General features: G+C 39.6%; 2 protein-coding genes across 8 annotated transcripts in view; both read right to left on the reverse strand.

The window, feature by feature from the left end:
• b3gnt7 (UDP-GlcNAc:betaGal beta-1,3-N-acetylglucosaminyltransferase 7) overlaps nt 1-2,518 on the reverse strand; it is a 40,095-nt gene extending 37,577 nt beyond the window's left edge. Inside the window, exon 1 of the mRNA XM_072572509.1 lies at nt 1,980-2,518. The gene's annotated coding sequence lies outside the window, so the exon portion shown is untranslated. The remainder of the gene's footprint in view (nt 1-1,979) is intronic.
• Nucleotides 2,519-2,640: 122 nt separating this feature from the next.
• armc9 (armadillo repeat containing 9) overlaps nt 2,641-19,091 on the reverse strand; it is a 157,496-nt gene continuing 141,045 nt past the window's right edge. For all 7 annotated transcript variants that reach the window (XM_072572497.1, XM_072572495.1, XM_072572496.1 and 4 more), the window contains 3 exons: nt 12,513-12,633; nt 8,891-9,066; nt 2,641-3,166 (listed from right to left, as the gene is read on the reverse strand). In XM_072572497.1, the coding sequence (XP_072428598.1) occupies nt 3,047-3,166; nt 8,891-9,066; nt 12,513-12,633 (417 nt within the window). In that variant the 3' untranslated portion in view covers nt 2,641-3,046. The remainder of the gene's footprint in view (nt 3,167-8,890; nt 9,067-12,512; nt 12,634-19,091) is intronic.

A 19,091-nucleotide genomic window follows, 5' to 3' on the forward strand; every position in this document is an offset into this window, starting at 1 on the left:
GCTCAAAGGTAGGGATGCCACCACTGTGTCACACAAGTTCTGGGATAATCTCAGATCAAAGCCAGCCTGATTGTTTACACTTGAAAGATAAAGAGATTATAGCTGTCAGTTTTAAAAGAAACTCTACTTTGCTGTTTTGATTCATGCACATTGATTAAAAGTGATGTCTGGTCATGCAATTTCACTAGAACTCTTTGTTGCAATGTCTGAAGGGCTAGCATTATCAATCAAGACAGAAATTGCTGGAAAACCTCAGCAGCTCTGGCAGCAACTGTGGAAAGAAAGCAGAATTAACGTTTTGGGTCCAGTGACTCTTCCTCAGAACCCTGCGTCTGTAGTTGTTTCAGTTTTTATCTTGCATTATGAATGATTAGCTGAGTTTCAAAAGCTACAGTTAAATAAGTGGAATGCTTTGAGTTCAGTTTGACTAACATCATAAATAGTCTATTAACGGATTCGCTGTCTTTGATGGGTAATCTGAATAAAAGTTTTGATTTTATAACAGATTACCAACCATTTGAGGAAATCTTAAATCATTACATTGATTTTAGAAATGAGTTTTTTTTGGGTATTGAGTGTTTAGGATTGAGAGCTTTTTAAGATTGTTAGAAATTTATAATTTTTCATTCCACATGGATCCTGAGGTTTACTACTGGATATTGGGTGAGTGGCAATGCAAGTATGGAAGGGTTGAGGGGCAGCTGCCTAATAAACTGAGATGTTCCATCTGCAAAATTAGTGAAGGAATGTGCATTATTTAACAAGTACAAGCTCCATGGAAATGCACTAGCAGTTGTCACTGAGTGAAGCAATATAAATCAATTAGCATGCACAATTATCTTACATTATCACAGGAACTGCAACTGAACATGATAAATCATTACTTTTAATAACATCCATTACATTTTAAATAGAAAAACATAGATTTCAGAAGCTATATTGACCCTTATTGTTTTATCAATTTCACATAAATGTTAACCAAGAATTGTCACCAGTAGAATCTATTAAGCTTATGTATAAAATGGAGATGTATATTATTGGAGTTACTCTGTTAGAAATGATCAGTAGTACAAAGGGATGACCACAAACCAAGTCAGCAAGCTCTCTCATTTTTTAAACTATCAATTACATTAGTAGGAAAGCCACATGGTGACAGAGTATTTAGATACAGCTGCAGGAAGTCTTTGTCTTTCATTTCAAACACAACATCTTTATCAGAATAGATCATATGCAAGTGGTTTCCTTTTATTGTCTCAGACTCAAACTAAGAATCTTGCTGACCCAGTGAACAAAGGCAAGGATTAATATTTGCAGGACAGAAAAGCAGCTGTTACAAATGTCATTTGTGAACTATCATGATGAGAATGAAGAGTTATGTATTAAGTCACAAAAATTTAATCTGGGCAGAACTGCCTCTAATTTTGGAACAGATAGAAACTCTGCGATCGAAAGAGGAAGTGGTGATCTGAAACTCTTTATTCCAATTCACTCAGTTAAGCTGGGAACAGGGCAAAGGAAAGTGAGGGTAGAGGCACGAAGCAATAATTTGAAATACTCACGAGAAAACTCACATAGCACAAATCAACCTATTCAGCTGCCTTAGCCAAGAAATGAAACACATAATTGAGCTACCAGTTGGCTCAGAGGAGTGTAATTTTTAACTGGCCATTTATATACAGAATGACCCTAGGTGTTTAATGCTAAGGCGGGTAAAGTTTTTCTGTTAACCACAGTCTTAGACAGGTGGACAGAATCAGCCAATCATGACCATGATCGGTTTACCCATTGATGACATTTAGATGTGAACCTGTGAAGGTAGAATCCTAGAAGATTGTACAATGTTCCAGGTCATTTTCATGCCGTGTCCCTATGATAACACAGTGCAACCCCTTCAGCTTTTTAAAGGCTGTGATTACTATTTAAAGTAGTTATTTACTCTAGCTACCAAGTTAGTGCAGAGACAGGCATTCAATTGTTACCTTACACTTCAGGTCTGAAGAAAGCACCCTCTGTGTCCTCCACCTCGACAACAGCAAATGAAACGTGAATGCTTAAAAAGCGGAACTCTCCACACACAAGGCAAGCAACAAAATATGGACTAGGGGAATCTGGCATATCCTACTCTGCCAATGATTGGTATTGTTCTGGCAGCATCCGAAGCAGCCAGTAAATAAAGGCAATGGGCAGGATCAGCACAAACAGAAAATGAGTACTTTTTATAAAACTCCTGTGTTTTCAAGCCAAAAACTAAAACATATTTTAAGAAAACCAGGTCTGGAAGCTTTTCATCTCAGTAAAGTTCACCTTAATGGAAGCAAATCCTTCTCTCTGATAGTTGTTGGGGTACTAATTGAAATGAACTTTGATACTTCCACTCAAATTTTCATTTAGAAAAATAACATTCCATATTAAAAGAAATTTTAAGAAAATGTTATTTTAAGAAAAAGCACAATGATGGCTGATGTGACTTTCAGAATTTTCATATTGGTGCAACAAAAGACAGCTTCTTCTGTCTGCAATTAATAAACATTATTTGAATATATGTAGGAATGGCAACATGTGAGAAAGTGTACAATTGCTTTTGTCAATAAACTGGTTGAAAATTTAAAAACTTTCAATGACCAGATTTTATTTCTCTTTTTTGACAAAATTACAGTTTCCATATCACATGTCAAATATAATGCAAACACTGTTTACATAAATATATAAATGAAAAATAGTGACTATTTCAGACAAATGCACAACATATTACAGTGCTGCACTTTCAGAGCAATAATCTTTCATTCATTTCATGACCATAGGAATATGATGTAAAGCAAAAACAACCCTCAAAAAACATTACAAAACAAAAGTCAAAAACAGAATTTAACACCTTCTCAAAATTGGAAAACTACCTGTGAAAATATAATAAAGAATAAAAGGATAAATTACTCTTATTTACATTTCTGAAATTATTGTCAAAAAATTCACTTAGTTATATAACATAAAACGTTCATGCTGAATATGGACAATATAATTCCTATACTGCAGTATATTCCACTTGATTTTATAATTCCAGTACTGTGGATCGTATGTGATGAGGAGGATCATTACAGGAAGTTGGTGAAGGATTCAGCAGGTGATTCCTGAGGAAAAATCTATTGTCATTTCCTGTATGACTGGCTGCCTACAAAAGGAACAAACAAGTTGAATTTAGATGCGAACAGCTGAACACTTGTGTTGAAATATGGCTTAATAAACACAATGTTTGAGACAGCAAGTATGTGAATCTTTCAAAGTTGACACAAATGTGATTTAAAAAGATTAAGAAAAGTTGAGACATTACTGGAGATAAGACTCAAAACAAATCCTGGGGAGCAGAAAAAGTGGGAACGCCACTGGCTTTGAATTGATCTGATGTGCTGGTTGTGTGAGCACTTAGCTGCTTCTACTGAATGGCATCCCAGTAGTCCAAGATTGGGATAGAGAATTCCAAAGATTTACCATGTGAAGAAGTTCCTGTTCATTTGATTCCTAAATGGCCAAACTCTCTCTCTGAGATCGTGGCTCCTGGTTCTCGACAACACAATCTGGAAATATTTTTCCTTTTCTCTACTGTCAAACCCATAAGAATCTTGTGTATTTTATTGCAATCACCTCTCATTCTTCTAAATGAACGAATATGGACTGTCTTCTCAATCTCTCATCATAAAACAATCCCATAATCCCAGGGATCAGACTAGTGAACCTCTGTTGCATTGTCTCTATGGCATGCATGCATGTATATCCTTTCTTACTTAAGGAAACCAAAATAGCACACAATATTCACAGCACACAAAGTTCGTTACAATTGCAACAGGACCTCTACTCCCGCAAATCCCCTCAATTGTGAAAGAATGGTTTGGACCTGTTTAGGTTTGGGGAACCCTCAGAAAGGGGAAAACTCTGCTACTTATTAATTAGGTTTCAATCAAAGTGGAATGTCAAAGCTATAATTCACAATAAAATTACCAATGGTAAGGCCTTGTTTTCGAGTGAATAAAAATTAAGAGAGAAAATGCAGAGTGTTAGTGACCTTCTCGCAAAATCCAAGAAACAGTGGTGGTCTGGGGGTTGGGTGGCAATAAGTAAGACTGAAAGGACATTTGTGAGGTCACTACTCAGTGAGACAGATATTGACAAGAAGGCCATGACTTTCCATTACTTATGGAATAAGGACAGTTTTGAAACTTTGAAATCAATGAAAATAAAATGAAGACAAGCTTTACTAAAATGATAGCATTCATAACAGAGCAGAAGACAATCATTTGGCCTTTTGTATCTGCACCAGTTCTCCAGAGCAGTAATTTACCAGCAGGCTAGCCCCATGCCTTCTCCCCTCATCTCTGCATCTTTTTAAAATAATAATGTGCAACATCAAGCCTTGAGAAAGTCCTAACTGAACTTGATCGCTTCTAATTTGCCAAGTAATTGGCTGAGGGCAGTGCAGATCCTCCAATGAACTCCCCATGCCTCACTGCAGCGCCATCTTGTGTCATGGGCCATAAAACCATGCAAGACAGTTCTGAGGACCATCACCATAGACACCCAGGTTTTTGAAGAGTGTGGGGTGCTGGAAAAGCACAGCAGGTCAGGCAGCATCCAAGGAGAGGAAATCAACATTTTGGGCAAAAGTCCGTCATCTTTCCTGATGAAGGGCCTTTACCTGAAATGTCCATTCTCCTGCTCCACAGATGCTGCTTGACCTGCTGCGCTTTTCCAGCAGCACACTCTCAACTCCAATCTCCAGCATCTGCAGTCCTCACTTTCACCCAGATTTTTGTGCCAAATTAAAAGATTCAATTGCTGAGGATGGCTATTCAGCAGCCAGCAGTTACCCCATAACTGAAAGCAACTGTCAGTGCAAACAGCAAATATCTGCTCCCCAGTTCCATCAGAGCTACTTTTGCCAATTCCCAATCCTCTCTGGTGCTTGGTTTTGAAGCAAATGTTTGTACTTGGGGTGCAGGCATATTGGGGATTTCCATCTCAATCAGAGTCCAAGCTTTATCATGGCAACTTGATTTGCAATTGTTAAAAAGGGCTGGAAACTTTGTAACTGGCTGTAATAAATTAACAATTCCCGATGGATTTGAAATAAAAACATTATGGGATGAGTGTGTTGCGGGCAAGGCACCATCTGTTGTATATATTTGGTTGTCTTTGAATCCACCCAAATCTCCTGCAGTTCATGTGTTGAAGCTACACACATTAGGTAGCAAGTCCACAATTTTGACCCAGCAACAAAGCAGCAGCAAAATATTTACAAGGAACTTTGAGGCGTGATGTTCCCAAGAGCTTGTACTTCAAAGGGTTAAATGTCATGAAAGTGATGCTGTCAAAGAAGCCTTGTAGAGTTGCTGCAGTACATATTGTTGATTGTTCACACTGCATTATTTCTATCTTCAGTCAAATTCCTTTACGTAATACTTGATCTAAAGTAAATGAAGTAAATGAACAGATGCACAATGGGACACTGCAATGACTTTGGAGTCTTACAGAATGTAGAACATTACAGCGCAGTACAGGCCCTTCGGCCCTCGATGTTGCGCCGCCCTGTCATACAAATCTGAAGCCCATCCCACTTTCACTATTCCATGTACATCCATATGCCTGTCCAATGACTTAAATGCACTTAAACTTGGCGAATCTACTACTGTTGCAGGCAAAGCATTCCATACCCTTACTACTCTCTGAGTAAAGAAACTACCTCTGACATCTGTCTTATACCTATCTCCCCTCACTTTAAAGTTGTGTCCCCTCGTGTTTGCTGTCTCCATACTTAGAAAAAGGCTCTCCCTGTCCACCCTATCTAACCCTCTGATTATCTTTTATGTCTCTTGTTTCACTCTTTGCTACTTGAAAATTATTTTGCTCAATAAGCTAAATCAAACTATATTTAATGGTCTCTCATTGAAGTCATGTATGCAGCTGAAGCCTTAAATCTTTTTCACATGGAATCTCAATCTTCAACTGAGCTCATTCATTAAACCTACAGATCAAGTACTATCCATGTACTCTGGTTCCTGCTTATGTCTTGAACCTGCAATCTTTTGACTCATGGTCATGAATGCTCTCAATCGAACTGAGCTGAAACTGCCACAAAAGTTGGGGAAGTAATAAATGTAGGAAAAACAGTGTTCACTAAACACAATTCCCACTCACAACTTTGTAAGTGCATAATTTATTCTGCAAGAACAACAATAGTTTTCCCCAGTGAATAATATGATGAGACAATCAAATAAACATGTTAACTGCTGCTGAGGAATAATAACTAGTTGATAGCCAAACTAGTCAAAACATGTTCTTTGCAGTTCAAAATATTTTAAGAAAGTTTCCAGTCTAGAAAACAAAGTATAGTCATTAGAAAAAGTAGTAAAAGTCGACCGAAACTTTTGAAATATGTGTATTACAACTATATTGTACATTTTCTGTCGTGCTACATTTCCTTCTCCATGCTTTGATTGGCCAATGAAAGCAATAAGCCGGAAACAGCAATGTCTTATTAAAAAAAAAGGACAAAAGGTACAAGGGACACAGATTGTCAAAGTCAATAGTTCATGGTGCAAAATTACAGACTATAAAATATGGCAATAAGTAGCACCAGATATTACGTTGTCTGCAGTTAAAGTGTATCTGATACAATAGCAGGAAAGATTATTGGAATTATTTGCTTGTTGAGCTTGTTTCTGTGTTTTTGAGTTGGTAATACATCAAATAACTTTACAGTAAAAATGGAAAACTGATTTTTAAAAAAATCCATGATGTATTTAGGAGCTTCTAAATATAAATTCTGCAGGTGCAGCATAGTACCTGCTTCGCCCACTCATCACCAACAATTAGGAATCTGCCACAGATTATGGTCTTACCAAAGAAATCCACATCGCATGAAAGAATTCATAAAAAATATTTTCACAGGCAAAACAAATTAGACTCCACATTCAGCCCAAATGAGATCAAGGGCATAATTTTAATCCTTCCCTCAGGGTTGCTGGCAGGAAGACAATGCGGACCAAGCTCACTGTCCACATGATCCTGTGAGGAAATTGAGGGGCTCTTAGATAGAGCTGCCTCATGTCATTTAGTAAAAGTTTTGTGGGCTGGATGGGGTGCCTTTTAATCAAGAATACTGTGGCCAATGGAGGCCATTCCTCCTCCCTTTCAATCAAGATATGTCATGCACTCTCCATGTGCATTTCCACTCAATGGGTCCTTCCAGCCTGAACCTAGCAAATCCCTGGACTTATTTGTAGGCTCCACGTTGCTCAGTTTTGGGGACTGCCTACCATTCCCAGCATTGGCCAGCAGTTCTGGCTGATGAAACCTCCTCTCCAATGAGGGCAGAAGGACAACCACAAGACAATTAAATGTCAGACATATTTCCAGTGTACAATTAATCCCCAAAGATACACAGAAAAATTTATTAAACGGAAAGCCATATCGCAAAATGACAGAAGTGCAGTAAAATCAATACCAGCAAAAACAGATAATTGTAAGGCAGAACAATTGTCAAACTCATAACACATACTTCTTACAAAATGCAATACTATTTTAAAATATTAGAATGCATATTTACATACATATATTTTTGAACAGACTGAGAGAATCAGAAAGCTAAGGCATTATGGTGAGACAATAGCATAATGGTAATTATCAATGGACTAGTAATCCAGAGACAAAAGCTATAGTGCTGGAAAAGTACAGCCGGTCAGGCAGCATCCAAGTAGTAGGAGAGTTGATGTTACAAGCATAAGCTCTTCAACTTATTAATCCAGAGATCCAGATAATGATTTGGGGGTCTAGGTTCAAATCTTACTTTTTAAATTCAATATTTTTAAAAAAATCTAACAATGACAAGAGGGCGCTGTCATTTGTCGGTGAAAGGAAGGAAACTGCCATTCTTTATGATCTGGCCTACATGTGGCAATAAATATTGGCCCAGCCAGCAATGCCCACATTCCAAGAAGGAATTTAGGGTGGCACATGGAACAGTGCTGCCTCACATCACCAGAGACCTGGGTTCAATTCCAGCCTTGGACTACTGTCTGTGTGGAGTTTGCATATTTTCCTTATCTGTGTAGGTTTCCTCCAGGTGCTCCAATTTCCTCCCACAATCCAACATTGTGCAGGTTAGGTAGATTGGCCATGCTAAATTGACCATAGTGTCCACAGGTTTGCAGGCTAGGTGGATTAGCCATGGGAAATGCAGGGTTATAGGGATAGGGTAGTGGGGGGTGGGGGGTGGGGTGGGGTGGGGGGACCTGGATAGGATGCCCTTCAGATAGACCAAATGGTCTGCTTTCACACTGTAGGGATGCTATGATTCTATGAGCAGAGCCATTTCACATGAGCACCCATCTACCAAATTGCTTTTGCGTGCTTAGTTATGACATGAAAAATGAATGGGATACTAGAACTTACATCCAAGCGCTAATGTCCTCCTGCTATCAGGTAGGAAAGAAAGTAAATGAACAATAGAGAAGCTGAAGAGAGAGGGAAAAAGCTCAATGAGAAAAAATATAAAGCAGAGAATTAAAACATTAAGAGAGAAGCTGGTGGCAGTGTTTGCATTATGTTTATTGAGCCTATCTGAATTTAGATGGATTAATAAGACTGTTCAAATGTTCTGTGTTTCAAAAATAAGCTGATAGATATCTTTACCCAACATCCTTACATGCGTCCTTTTAAATAGGTATCACCAGGTAGCATTCAGGAATAAGGAACAAATAGATTTTTCTCCTTCTTAGACCAGGAACATTTTGATCTATCACGGTGCCCTAAATGCTACTATTTTGAAGTGCAGAAACTTTGGATGGAGACCAGGGAAACTATATAAAAATGTTAAATTCCCTCCCTTCTCTTTATTACTCACTCTGTCTGCTTCTGTTAGAGGATCCTGCAGAACCTGGACGGCTTGTCTGCTGAGGACCGGACTGAGAAAACTGAGGGGCAATTGTTGGAGTCTTGATCTTTTGTGGGCTAGTAGACACATCTGGAGTTCTAGGAATCTTGGGCCTACTGTCAAATGCAAGTTCATAATCATTTTGCCTATAAGGGCAGAAACAACAGAATGGATGAACAAAGATATTCAATAGCACATGTCCTTTTTACCTTTCAAGGTTAAACAACACCTGATTATGAAATCAAGTTTTATATTTCATTTCAAAACTAAATCTGTCAACTATGACAGAAAATGTATTATTGCTGCTCCTCTTTTTTTACGTAACAGAAAAAAAAGTGATCAAACTTTAAATGGTTACATATTGGAAAATGGCCATTGTACAATGCTATAATTTCATAAAAAGCGAAAGAAGTGCAGATGTTGTGAATCAGAAACAAAAACAAAAATTACTGGAAAAGCACAGCAGATCTAGCAGCATCTGTGGAGAGAAATCTGAGTTAATGTTTCAGGTCCAGTGACCCTTCCTCAGAGAAACAAAGACTTGCTTGCAATGCATGCTCATCAATGTTGAAGCTCTTATACTTCTCATGTTACGAAAGAACTGAACAAACAGTTTGTTCTTTTGTAAAGATTTGTAAGAGATCACATAGTTTTCCTTTGGAACAATGAACTGAAGTGGAAGTTAGACTGCTTTAACTGAAATTTCAGGAGAGTCAAGCAAGTTAAAAAAAAACAAGTGATGCAATAAATGAGGGAGAATTCAAGACTGAGTGGCAATGTTCCCATAGCTGTACAGTTTAATGCCTGTACAGTCATCCGTTGCAAATGGATTGGGGGTATGTAACTGAGCAATACAAAGAACTTTTTGAGTTCAGTAAATTCTGCTTAAACAATACTCTGGTTGAGTTGCAGCGTATTAAAAAGCTGTAAGAACCAGGGCAGAGAGGAATTTCCACAGACTGCAGAAAATAAACATCCATATTCTATGTGGGGTAAAATGACAGAAAAACCAAGAGAGCTGAAAAGATAACATTCTAAACAAGAAAATGCCGATTTGGTGCACCTAATAAACCAGTGAACTGAAGAATGACCCATACTGGAGAAGAACCTATGGTAAGCAGTGTGTCATCACTGCTCGAAACAGAAAGCCTATGAGAAAATAACTTTCACCCTTGTGATCTCGACTTTGGATCTTCGGATTTATTTATCCTGTCTATATTTTTTTGCACCCTTTTAGCTGTCTTATTCATGATTGAGTGTGTATGTGGATTTGGGTGCTTTTGAAGAGGTATTGTTTAAATTATGCAGTTGCACGTTATCAATCCTTTCTTTTCTCTACTATTTTAAAGTTAATTGTATTATAATAAATAGTTATCATACAAAACACATTATGAATTACTTTTATTCTGAATAGCTTTCTGTCAGGAAAATGGTCACTTTGTTGATCTTATTTGGACTTTATAAACTTATACATTTTAAGACAGCTTGTGGAACAGTGAGACAAGATTCTTGATGCACACTTTTCAGTTAAGTCGTAACACAATAAAATATGTTAGGAAGTTCCCAAGTGGTTGAACTTTATATTAGTTATATTGCTTTAGCTTCCTTTCAGGTACAATATAAAACTACTTCCACAGGGTATTGTACCATCAGACCAGTGATTTCAAATCCTCTATGTGGGTTTCTATAATGATGCAGATATCAAAAGTCGTTCTGTTTGCCGAGCTGGGAATTTGTGTTGCAGACGTTTCGTCCCCTGTCTAGGTGACATCCTCAGTGCTTGGGAGGCTCCTGTGAAGCGCTTTTGTGACGTTTCCTCCGGCATTTATAGTGGTTTGTCTCTGCCGCTTCCGGTTGTCAGTTCCAGCTGTCCGTTGCAGTGGTCAGTATATTGGGTCCAGGTCGATGTGCTTATTGATTGAATCTGTGGATGAGTGCCATGCCTCCAGGAATTCCCTGGCTGTTCTCTGTTTGGCTTGTCCTATAACAGTAGTGTTGTCCCAGTCGAATTCATGTTGCTTGTCATCTGCGTGTGTGGCTACTAAGGATAGCTGGTCTTGTCGTTTCGTGGCTAGTTGGTGTTCATGGATGCAGATCGTTAACTTTCTTCCTGTTTGTCCTATGTAGTGTTTTGTGCCAACAACAGATACCCGCGCAATTTCATCAACAGATGCCTAAGGGAAAGATAACGGAATGAGGACATGCCACATCCCAAAGAACTAGCCACACTACCATACATCAAGAGCATTTCCGAACTGACAGCCAGACTACTGCGACCACTAGGACTCATAACAGCACACAAACCAACAGCCACTCTCAGACAACAACTCACCAGAACGAAGGACCCGATACCCAACATGAGCAAAACCAATGTAATGTACAAAATCCCATGCAAGGACTGCACAAAACACTACGTAGGACAAACAGGAAGACAGCTAACGATCCGCATCCATGAACACCAACTAGCCACGAAATGACATGACCAGCTATCCTTAGTAGCCACACACGCAGATGACAAGCAACATGAGTTTGACTGGGACAACACTACTATTATAGGACAAGCCAAACCGAGAACAGCAGGGAATTCCTAAAGGCTCGTCCACAGATTCAATCAATAAACACATCGACCTGGACCCAATATACCGATCACTGCAATGGACAGCTGGAACTGACAACCGGAAGCGGCAGAGACAGGCCACTATAAATGCCGTAGGAAACATCACAGAAGCGCTTCACAGGAGCCTCCCAAGCACTGAGGATGTCACCTAGACAGGGGACGAAACGTCTGCAACACAAATTCCCAGCTCGGCGAATAGAACCACAACAACGAGCACCCGAGCTACAAATCTTCTCACAAACTTTGAATATCAAAAGTACAAAATACAGTTAACCAGCTATATCTCAGCTGGACAGCCTGCAGGCATTGCTTCTTATTTAGCCTAACAGAAAGGTGGCCAGGGTAAAGAGAAAAGAAGATAAAATAGAGGGAAGAGACTACAATCATAAATCTGATGACCATTTAAGCTCAGCAACACTTAAATCAGTTTTGCCTCAACCATGCTAAGGTTAGAGGACAGAGGCCAAAGTGTAAAAAAAAAGAGGGGACGAGTGCATCTGGTTTTCTTCCTGGTAATTTAAATGGAAGGAAAATCAGGTAGGTCATATTTGGACCTTGAAATCATTTCTGCTATCCTACAGAAGTTTTCTCCTTGTTGTTTGTCCAAGCAATGCTAATTCCAGGCGATAAAGATGAAATGCAACTTTGCCTTGCTAATACGAATGGATTATAGATCATTGGGGAAATATTTGGATCTAACCTTTGAAACAGCTGCACAGATGATCAATGAAACATACATCACAGCATAAAGAAGTATGAACACAATATGATCTTTAGTGCAGATTGCAAGAATGTAATCAATTTCTAATGCTCATGGAATGATTAACTTTCTACAAAAGATTCAGGTGAAATTAACAATGATGGGTGGAGGAGCAAATATTTGCATTTTTTTTGAAGTACACGTTGAGACAAAGTTCATAAAAGCCTTTTCCTGTACCGTAATTGTGCACTTTAGTATTTACATGATTTCCTCACCTGATAGACTGTCTATTCGATCTGTCAAAAGATTTGATACCAAGCAAGCTTGTAGCTGCTGTAAGATCCTGATCAAAATCTTCAACTGGAGAACCCAGGTGTGATGTATTACAGTTAAAATCTGTGAAGTAAAAGTACAATAAAAATGTTTCCATCAAAAATGATTATTTTGAAAAGTTCAATCCGATTAAAACATCTGCAGTGTTGGCTATTGTAATTGCAAAACTACATGCACGTATGGAGGGAAATTCAGAGAGAAATGCTTAAGGAATGATAATAGTCTAGCTAACATAATGGTTCATGTGCTACTGGGAACACATCATCTGTAGAACACAGTTTGTGAGGGTTGATTAAATTTGGTTGCAAAATTGGATTGAAAGCTTAGGGTTTTGATTGAATGTCTTGTAGTTTTAGTAAAAAAATTCAGATTCTTGTCTTGGACAATTAGCATTCAATAGAGACCTCAATTTCCCTTCCCATGTGGTTAAAGATGCCCTCCAACGCATCTCGTCTACATCCCGCACCTCCGCCCTCAGACCCTACCCCTCCAACCGTAACAAGGACAGAACGCCCCTGGTGCTCACCTTCCACCCTACCAACCTTTGCATAAACCAAATCATCCGCTGACATTTCCGCCACCTCCAAACAGACCCCACTACCAGGGATATATTTCCCTCCCCACCCCTTTCCGCCTTCCGCAAAGACTGTTCCCTCCGCGACTACCTTGTCAGGTCCACGCCCCCCTACAACCCACCCTCTAATCCTGGCACTTTCCCCTGCCACCGCAGGAACTGTAAAACCTGCGCCCACGCCTCCTCCCTCACCTCTATCTAAGGCCCTAAAGGAGCCTTCCACATCCATCAAAGTTTTACTTGCACATCCACTGATATCATTTATTGTATCCGTTGCTCCCGATGCGGTCTCCTCTACATTGGGGAGACTGGGCGCCTCCTAGCAGAGCGCTTTAGGGAACATCTCCGGGACACCCGCACCAATCAACCACACCGCCCCGTGGCCCAACATTTCAACTCCCCCTCCCACTCTGCCGAGGACATGGAGGTCCTGGGCCTCCTTCACCGCCGCTCCCTCACCACCAGACGCCTGGAGGAAGAACCTCGGAACACTTCAACACCAGGGCATCAACGTGGACTTCAACAGTTTCCTCATTTCCCCTTCCCCACCTCACCCTAGTTCTAAACTTCCAGCTCAGTAACTGTCCCCATAACTTGTCCGGACTTGTCCTACCTGCCTATCTTCTTTTCCACATTTCCACTCCACCCTCTCCTCCTTGACCTATCACCTTCATCCCCTCCCCCACTCCCCAATGTACTCTATGCTACTTTCTCCCCACCCCCACCCTCCTCTAGCCTATCTCTCCACGCTTCAGGCTCACTGCCTTTATTCCTGATGAAGGGCTTTTGCCCGAAACTTGGATTTCGAAGCTACTTGGATGTTGCCTGAACTGCTCACTGCCTTTATTCCTGATGAAGGGCTTTTGCCCGAAACTTGGATTTCGAAGCTACTTGGATGTTGCCTGAACTGCTGTGATCTTCCAGCACCACTAATCCAGAATTCAATCAATCATTGCCTATTGAGTTTGGAAAAAGAAACTCTGGTTCATCATCTCATCCTTTCACTGTTTCCTGGTGTCGATTATGAGTCCAATCGTGTTTATCATTTTCAAAATGCCAGACTGAGTTCTCTATCTTGAGCACATCAAGGTGGTCTGGAGTTTTATAAAATTTCTAATCCTGAGTAACTTTGGTTGTGAGACATGAAGTCTTGCTTCTGTTATGGTAATAATGTTATACCAGCTAATGGTAGTAATGGACAGTCATATCCCAGAATGTGATCTGGCTCAATAGATCATAAGTTTTATTTTTGCTATTTATTTACATTGATGACCAGTCACTGAATATATTTACAAAAGGCTGCCCATATACTTTTATCAAAAGAATATAAATATTTTGTACAGATGCAAGAAGCATTAGCGATGTTACATTATACATAACTATTTGAACGTCTTATTAAAAATATCAAAAATAAAAGTTTAACCCTTTTACTCTCAACAACAATGTTCCCTCTAGGCTGTGCAGCTATAGCACATATAGCTGTTCCAAGGCCCTGTTCTGGAAGTTGTCTCCATGCATGGCCTTCATGGGTAGAAAATTAGAGGGAATGCTGCTCAACACCAACTATGCAGGCACTCAAAGCTCAGTAAAAAGACACCCCATCCCCAATTTAAAGTTTCTTGTTCAGTTGGCATGGTTGTACTCAGCTTCTTCTCAACAAGATTCCACATTTGCTTCTTCCTATTTTCTTTAATTAATGTCTCTTCCTGAGACCCTTAAACAAACTGCGAATTTAGCTCCCTTGTTTCTCAATATAGGTTCCTTAAATTTACGTCTTCCTCAGTTTTCCTCTAAACCACTCAGGTTTGTTCCTGACCCCAACATGCTTTGAATTCCACTTCTGCTGTTAAGGACCTCTTCTCTCTGACTGAAGTGGGAAATTGTGTCTCACTAACTTGATTAAGTTTTTTGAAAAGCCGACAAAGAAGATTGATGAAGACAGGGTGGTACACATCTATGTGGTGCTGAAAAAGCACAGCAGGTCAGGCGGCATCTGAGCAGCAGGAGAATTGACGTTTATCAGGAATGAAGGGTTTATGCCTGAGATGTCAATTCTCTTGCTCCTCGGATGCTGCCTGACCTGCTGTGCTTTTCCAGCAACACACTCTCGACTCTGATCTCCAGCATCTGCAGTCCTCACTTTCTCCTGGTACGTGTTTATGTGGACTTCAGTAAAGTGTTCAAGAAGGTTCCGCATGTAGACTGGTTGGTAAAGTTAGATCACATGGGATCTGGAGGAGCTAGTCAACTGGATACAAAATTGGCTTAAAGGTAGGGTAGTGATGGAGGGATGTTTTTCAGACTGGAGACCTGTGACCAGTGGTGTTCTGCAGGAATTGGTGCTGGTTCCACTGATTTTTCATCACTTACCTAAATTATTTGGATGTGAGCATAGGAAGTATGGTTAGTAAGATTGCTGATGACACTAAAATAAGTGGTGTAGTGAATAGTGAAGATCTTGTTCTCAGAGTACAATGGGACCTCGATCAGATGGGCCAACGGACTGAGGATTGGCAGATGGAGTTTAATTTAGATAAATGTGAAATTTGCATTTTGGAAAGGCAAATCAGGGTCGGACTTATGCTAGGGATCTAGGGAATGTTGCTGAACAAAGTGTTGGTGGTGACCAAAGTAATACCATTAAAAGTCAAGGCGCGATGATTAGATTCTCTCTTGTTGGAGATAGTCATTGTTTGGCACTTATATAGGACATATGTTCCTTTCCATGGATCTGCTCAAGTCTGGGTGCTATCCAGGAATTAATGCATACAATCACAGACTGCTTTTGTAACTGAGGAATCATGATCAGTACAAAACAATACGCAATCGTCAGCAAATACTTCTATTTCTGACTTCATGTTGGAAGCAAAGTTATTGATGAACCAATTGAAGATATTTATTTGGGCCTATAACTCTGCCCTGAGGCACTAACATCCTAGGGCTGAGATGATTAGCCTTCAGCAATATTGACTACCTTCCATCGCACTGTGTAATCATCAGCAAGTATCCCCACCTCTTACCTTATGACACACCAGCCTCAGCAAGTACACCTACTATGCAAATCAATACTCAGAGTCATACAGATGTACTGCACAAAAACAAATCCTTCAGTCCAACTTGTCCAGGCCAACAGATATCCTAAATTAATCTAGTCCCATTTGCCAGCACTTGGCCCATATCCCTATAAACCTTTCTTATTCATATACTCATCCAGATGCCTTTTCAATGGTGTAATTGTACCAGCCTCCACTGTTTTCTCTGGCAGCTCATTCCATTACACACCACCCTTGCATGAAACTATTGCCCCTTAGGTCCCTTTTAAATTTTTCCCCTCTCACCGTAAACCTATGCCCTCCAGTTCTGGATTTCCCTAACGCTGGGAAAAGACCTTGTCTATTTATCTTATCCATGCCCCTCATGATTTTATAAACGTCTATAAGGTCATCCCTCAGCCTCTGACACTCCAGAGAAAAACAGCCCGAGCCGAGTCAGCCTTTCCCTTTAGCTCAAACCCTACAATCCTGGCAACATAGTTATAAATCTTTTCTAAATTCTTACAAGTTTCACAAAATCCTTCTGTTAAAATAATGCCTCGTTGATTTTAGAACTTTATGTTATCTTTTTTGTTGCTCTCCATTTGGCTCTCTGTATTCCAGCCTCCATACACCCTGTCCAATGTTTTTCAAGTCCCTTCATACTGTTGTTAAGATGCCCACTTTACCTCTAGAACCCTGGCTTTGTGAATTTCCCATGCAGAGGCCAGAATGATAGTGATATGTGATAACCCTTCCTCTCAGAGTTCTGAGTCCTCTCTTATTCTATATGAGGTCCTACTAATCTACAGTATCTAGAATTGCCCCCTTACAGTGTAATCACTTCCTCAATGACTCACTCCAATTAAACACATCCCCAGATTAGAATTGCCCACTATTACCCGGACTACTCAGATCTCGAATTATAACTGCCCAAACTTCTGAGAATGGTGATGGCTACTAAATCAGGCTAACTGAGGGGGACAGCAGACTGACCAGATCCCATTGCGCTTCAGACTGATGTTTCCACAGCATACTGACTGACCTACTTGTAAATTCTGGACTGGTTTTACTTGACCTGCAAGACTGACTGTGGCCATATCCTGGACTATAAGGACACGCACAGATCCTGCTAGGACCGACTATTGTCAATCCTCCGAACTGGAACTGAACTCCTCAAATAACATAATGACACCCCTGACTGGCTGTGGTCTTCCTTCATCGACAATTCCTCTTCGATGTTCACATATGACAATTCACTTAGTTAAAAATCACACACCAGGTTATGGTCCAACAGGTTTAATTCAAAGCAATAGCTTTTGGAGCGCTGCTCCTTCATCAGATGGTTGTCCACCTGATGAAGGAGCGGTGCTCCGAAAGCTAGTGCTTCCAATTAAACCTGTTGCGCTCTAACCTGGTATTGTCGGATCTTTAAATTTGTCCACCCCAGTCCAACACCGGCATCTCCAAATCATGACAATTCACTTGAAACACTAGTGTTTGCTGCTAAGCTGCTGGAACATAACTGCAACTGTGAAATTGATGCAGCATGGTGCCATACAAATGACATGTCCAGCCCAGTGACTGTTCAGTGTTCCCCACGTTGACAAGCTGCCTGCCTACACAATTCAGATCAACGAGTTTCTTTTTGATTTGACAAGGTCCAGTAAACCTTGCTTTTAATGGTTTGCCAAAGACTGGTAACAATAATAATACCTTGGTTTCAGCAACAAAAACTGAAGATTAAGTCTTTTGTCTGCGCTTGTTTTATTATTTGTTAAGCATTTACCCAGCGCTGCTTGGCCAACTCATGTGCTTCGCTAAATTTCTCTCAGATATTTGACACAGAGATCAAAAGTGTAGTCTCTGAGTTTTGGTTTATAAATTTTTATCTTATTCTGATTCAATTTTTGAGTCGGGAGTTTTGTATAATTCTCTCAACTCAAGATCCATTAGTTAGTTGTATTTCTACTGAAGATGATGGACTCAACGTTTGCCTTGTTTTCTTTTTCTGATTCTTGTTATTTACATTCTGATTCTTTAAAAATTATGTCAGATAACTGAATTTCAAGTCATCTCCCTTTTTCATACATCCCTCCTCTTCCTGTCTAATTCCATATGCTCAAGATCAAGTCTTAACAGACAAGAAATAACGTTTTCTCTAAATTCAGTATCCGAAACCACTGATCCTATATTATTTCTTTTTCACTTGCATATTCTACATAAGTCTGATTCGGCTTTTTTTTAAGATCTTAAATTTTAATTGACATGCCTCATCGACAAGCTCATAAACATTGAGTATTGTTTATTTTTAATTTTCATCGTGTGCAGATTGTGACAAACTGATATACACATTCAAAGCAGTACCTGTCAAAACATCCGTTATATGAAAAAAAAGCTAATTTCCACCTATTTTTTCAAATTTGTGAAAAATCTTTCCACTCCATCTACTGTAAATTTAGGTACTAAACATAGTTTTCTAGTTGTATCAAAAACATCATTGGAATGAGAAACATTATCTCTTTCTTCCTTCTGAGCTTCTCTCTCTCTCCAAGCTAAGCTGTGAAGAAGCCTTCTTAATTCTTTTTCCCTTTCAATTTCTCTTTATCCTTCTTTCTCTTTACCTCCTATCTTTTCATTTCTAATTGAATCTCAGCTAAGTCAAGCAGTGACATTCCAATTTCAGGTTTCCCTCTTCCTAATTCTAAATTACTTTAAGCATTTGAGAGCTCACTTTTATTTCTACCTTGAACTTATCTGCTCTCTGAGTCAAATATTTCAAATAGTTCAATGTTATGTCTTTTATTCCACCTCTCTCAAAACATTTGCAAGATTCAAAGCCATTTTGAAAGGCCAAGTGGTGTAAAAACTACTTCAAACACTGATGTCTTTAAAAGTTCATGGATCTTACTTAA

Source organism: Chiloscyllium punctatum, chromosome 6 (assembly GCF_047496795.1).
Source record: "Chiloscyllium punctatum isolate Juve2018m chromosome 6, sChiPun1.3, whole genome shotgun sequence".
NCBI lineage: Eukaryota > Metazoa > Chordata > Chondrichthyes > Orectolobiformes > Hemiscylliidae > Chiloscyllium > Chiloscyllium punctatum.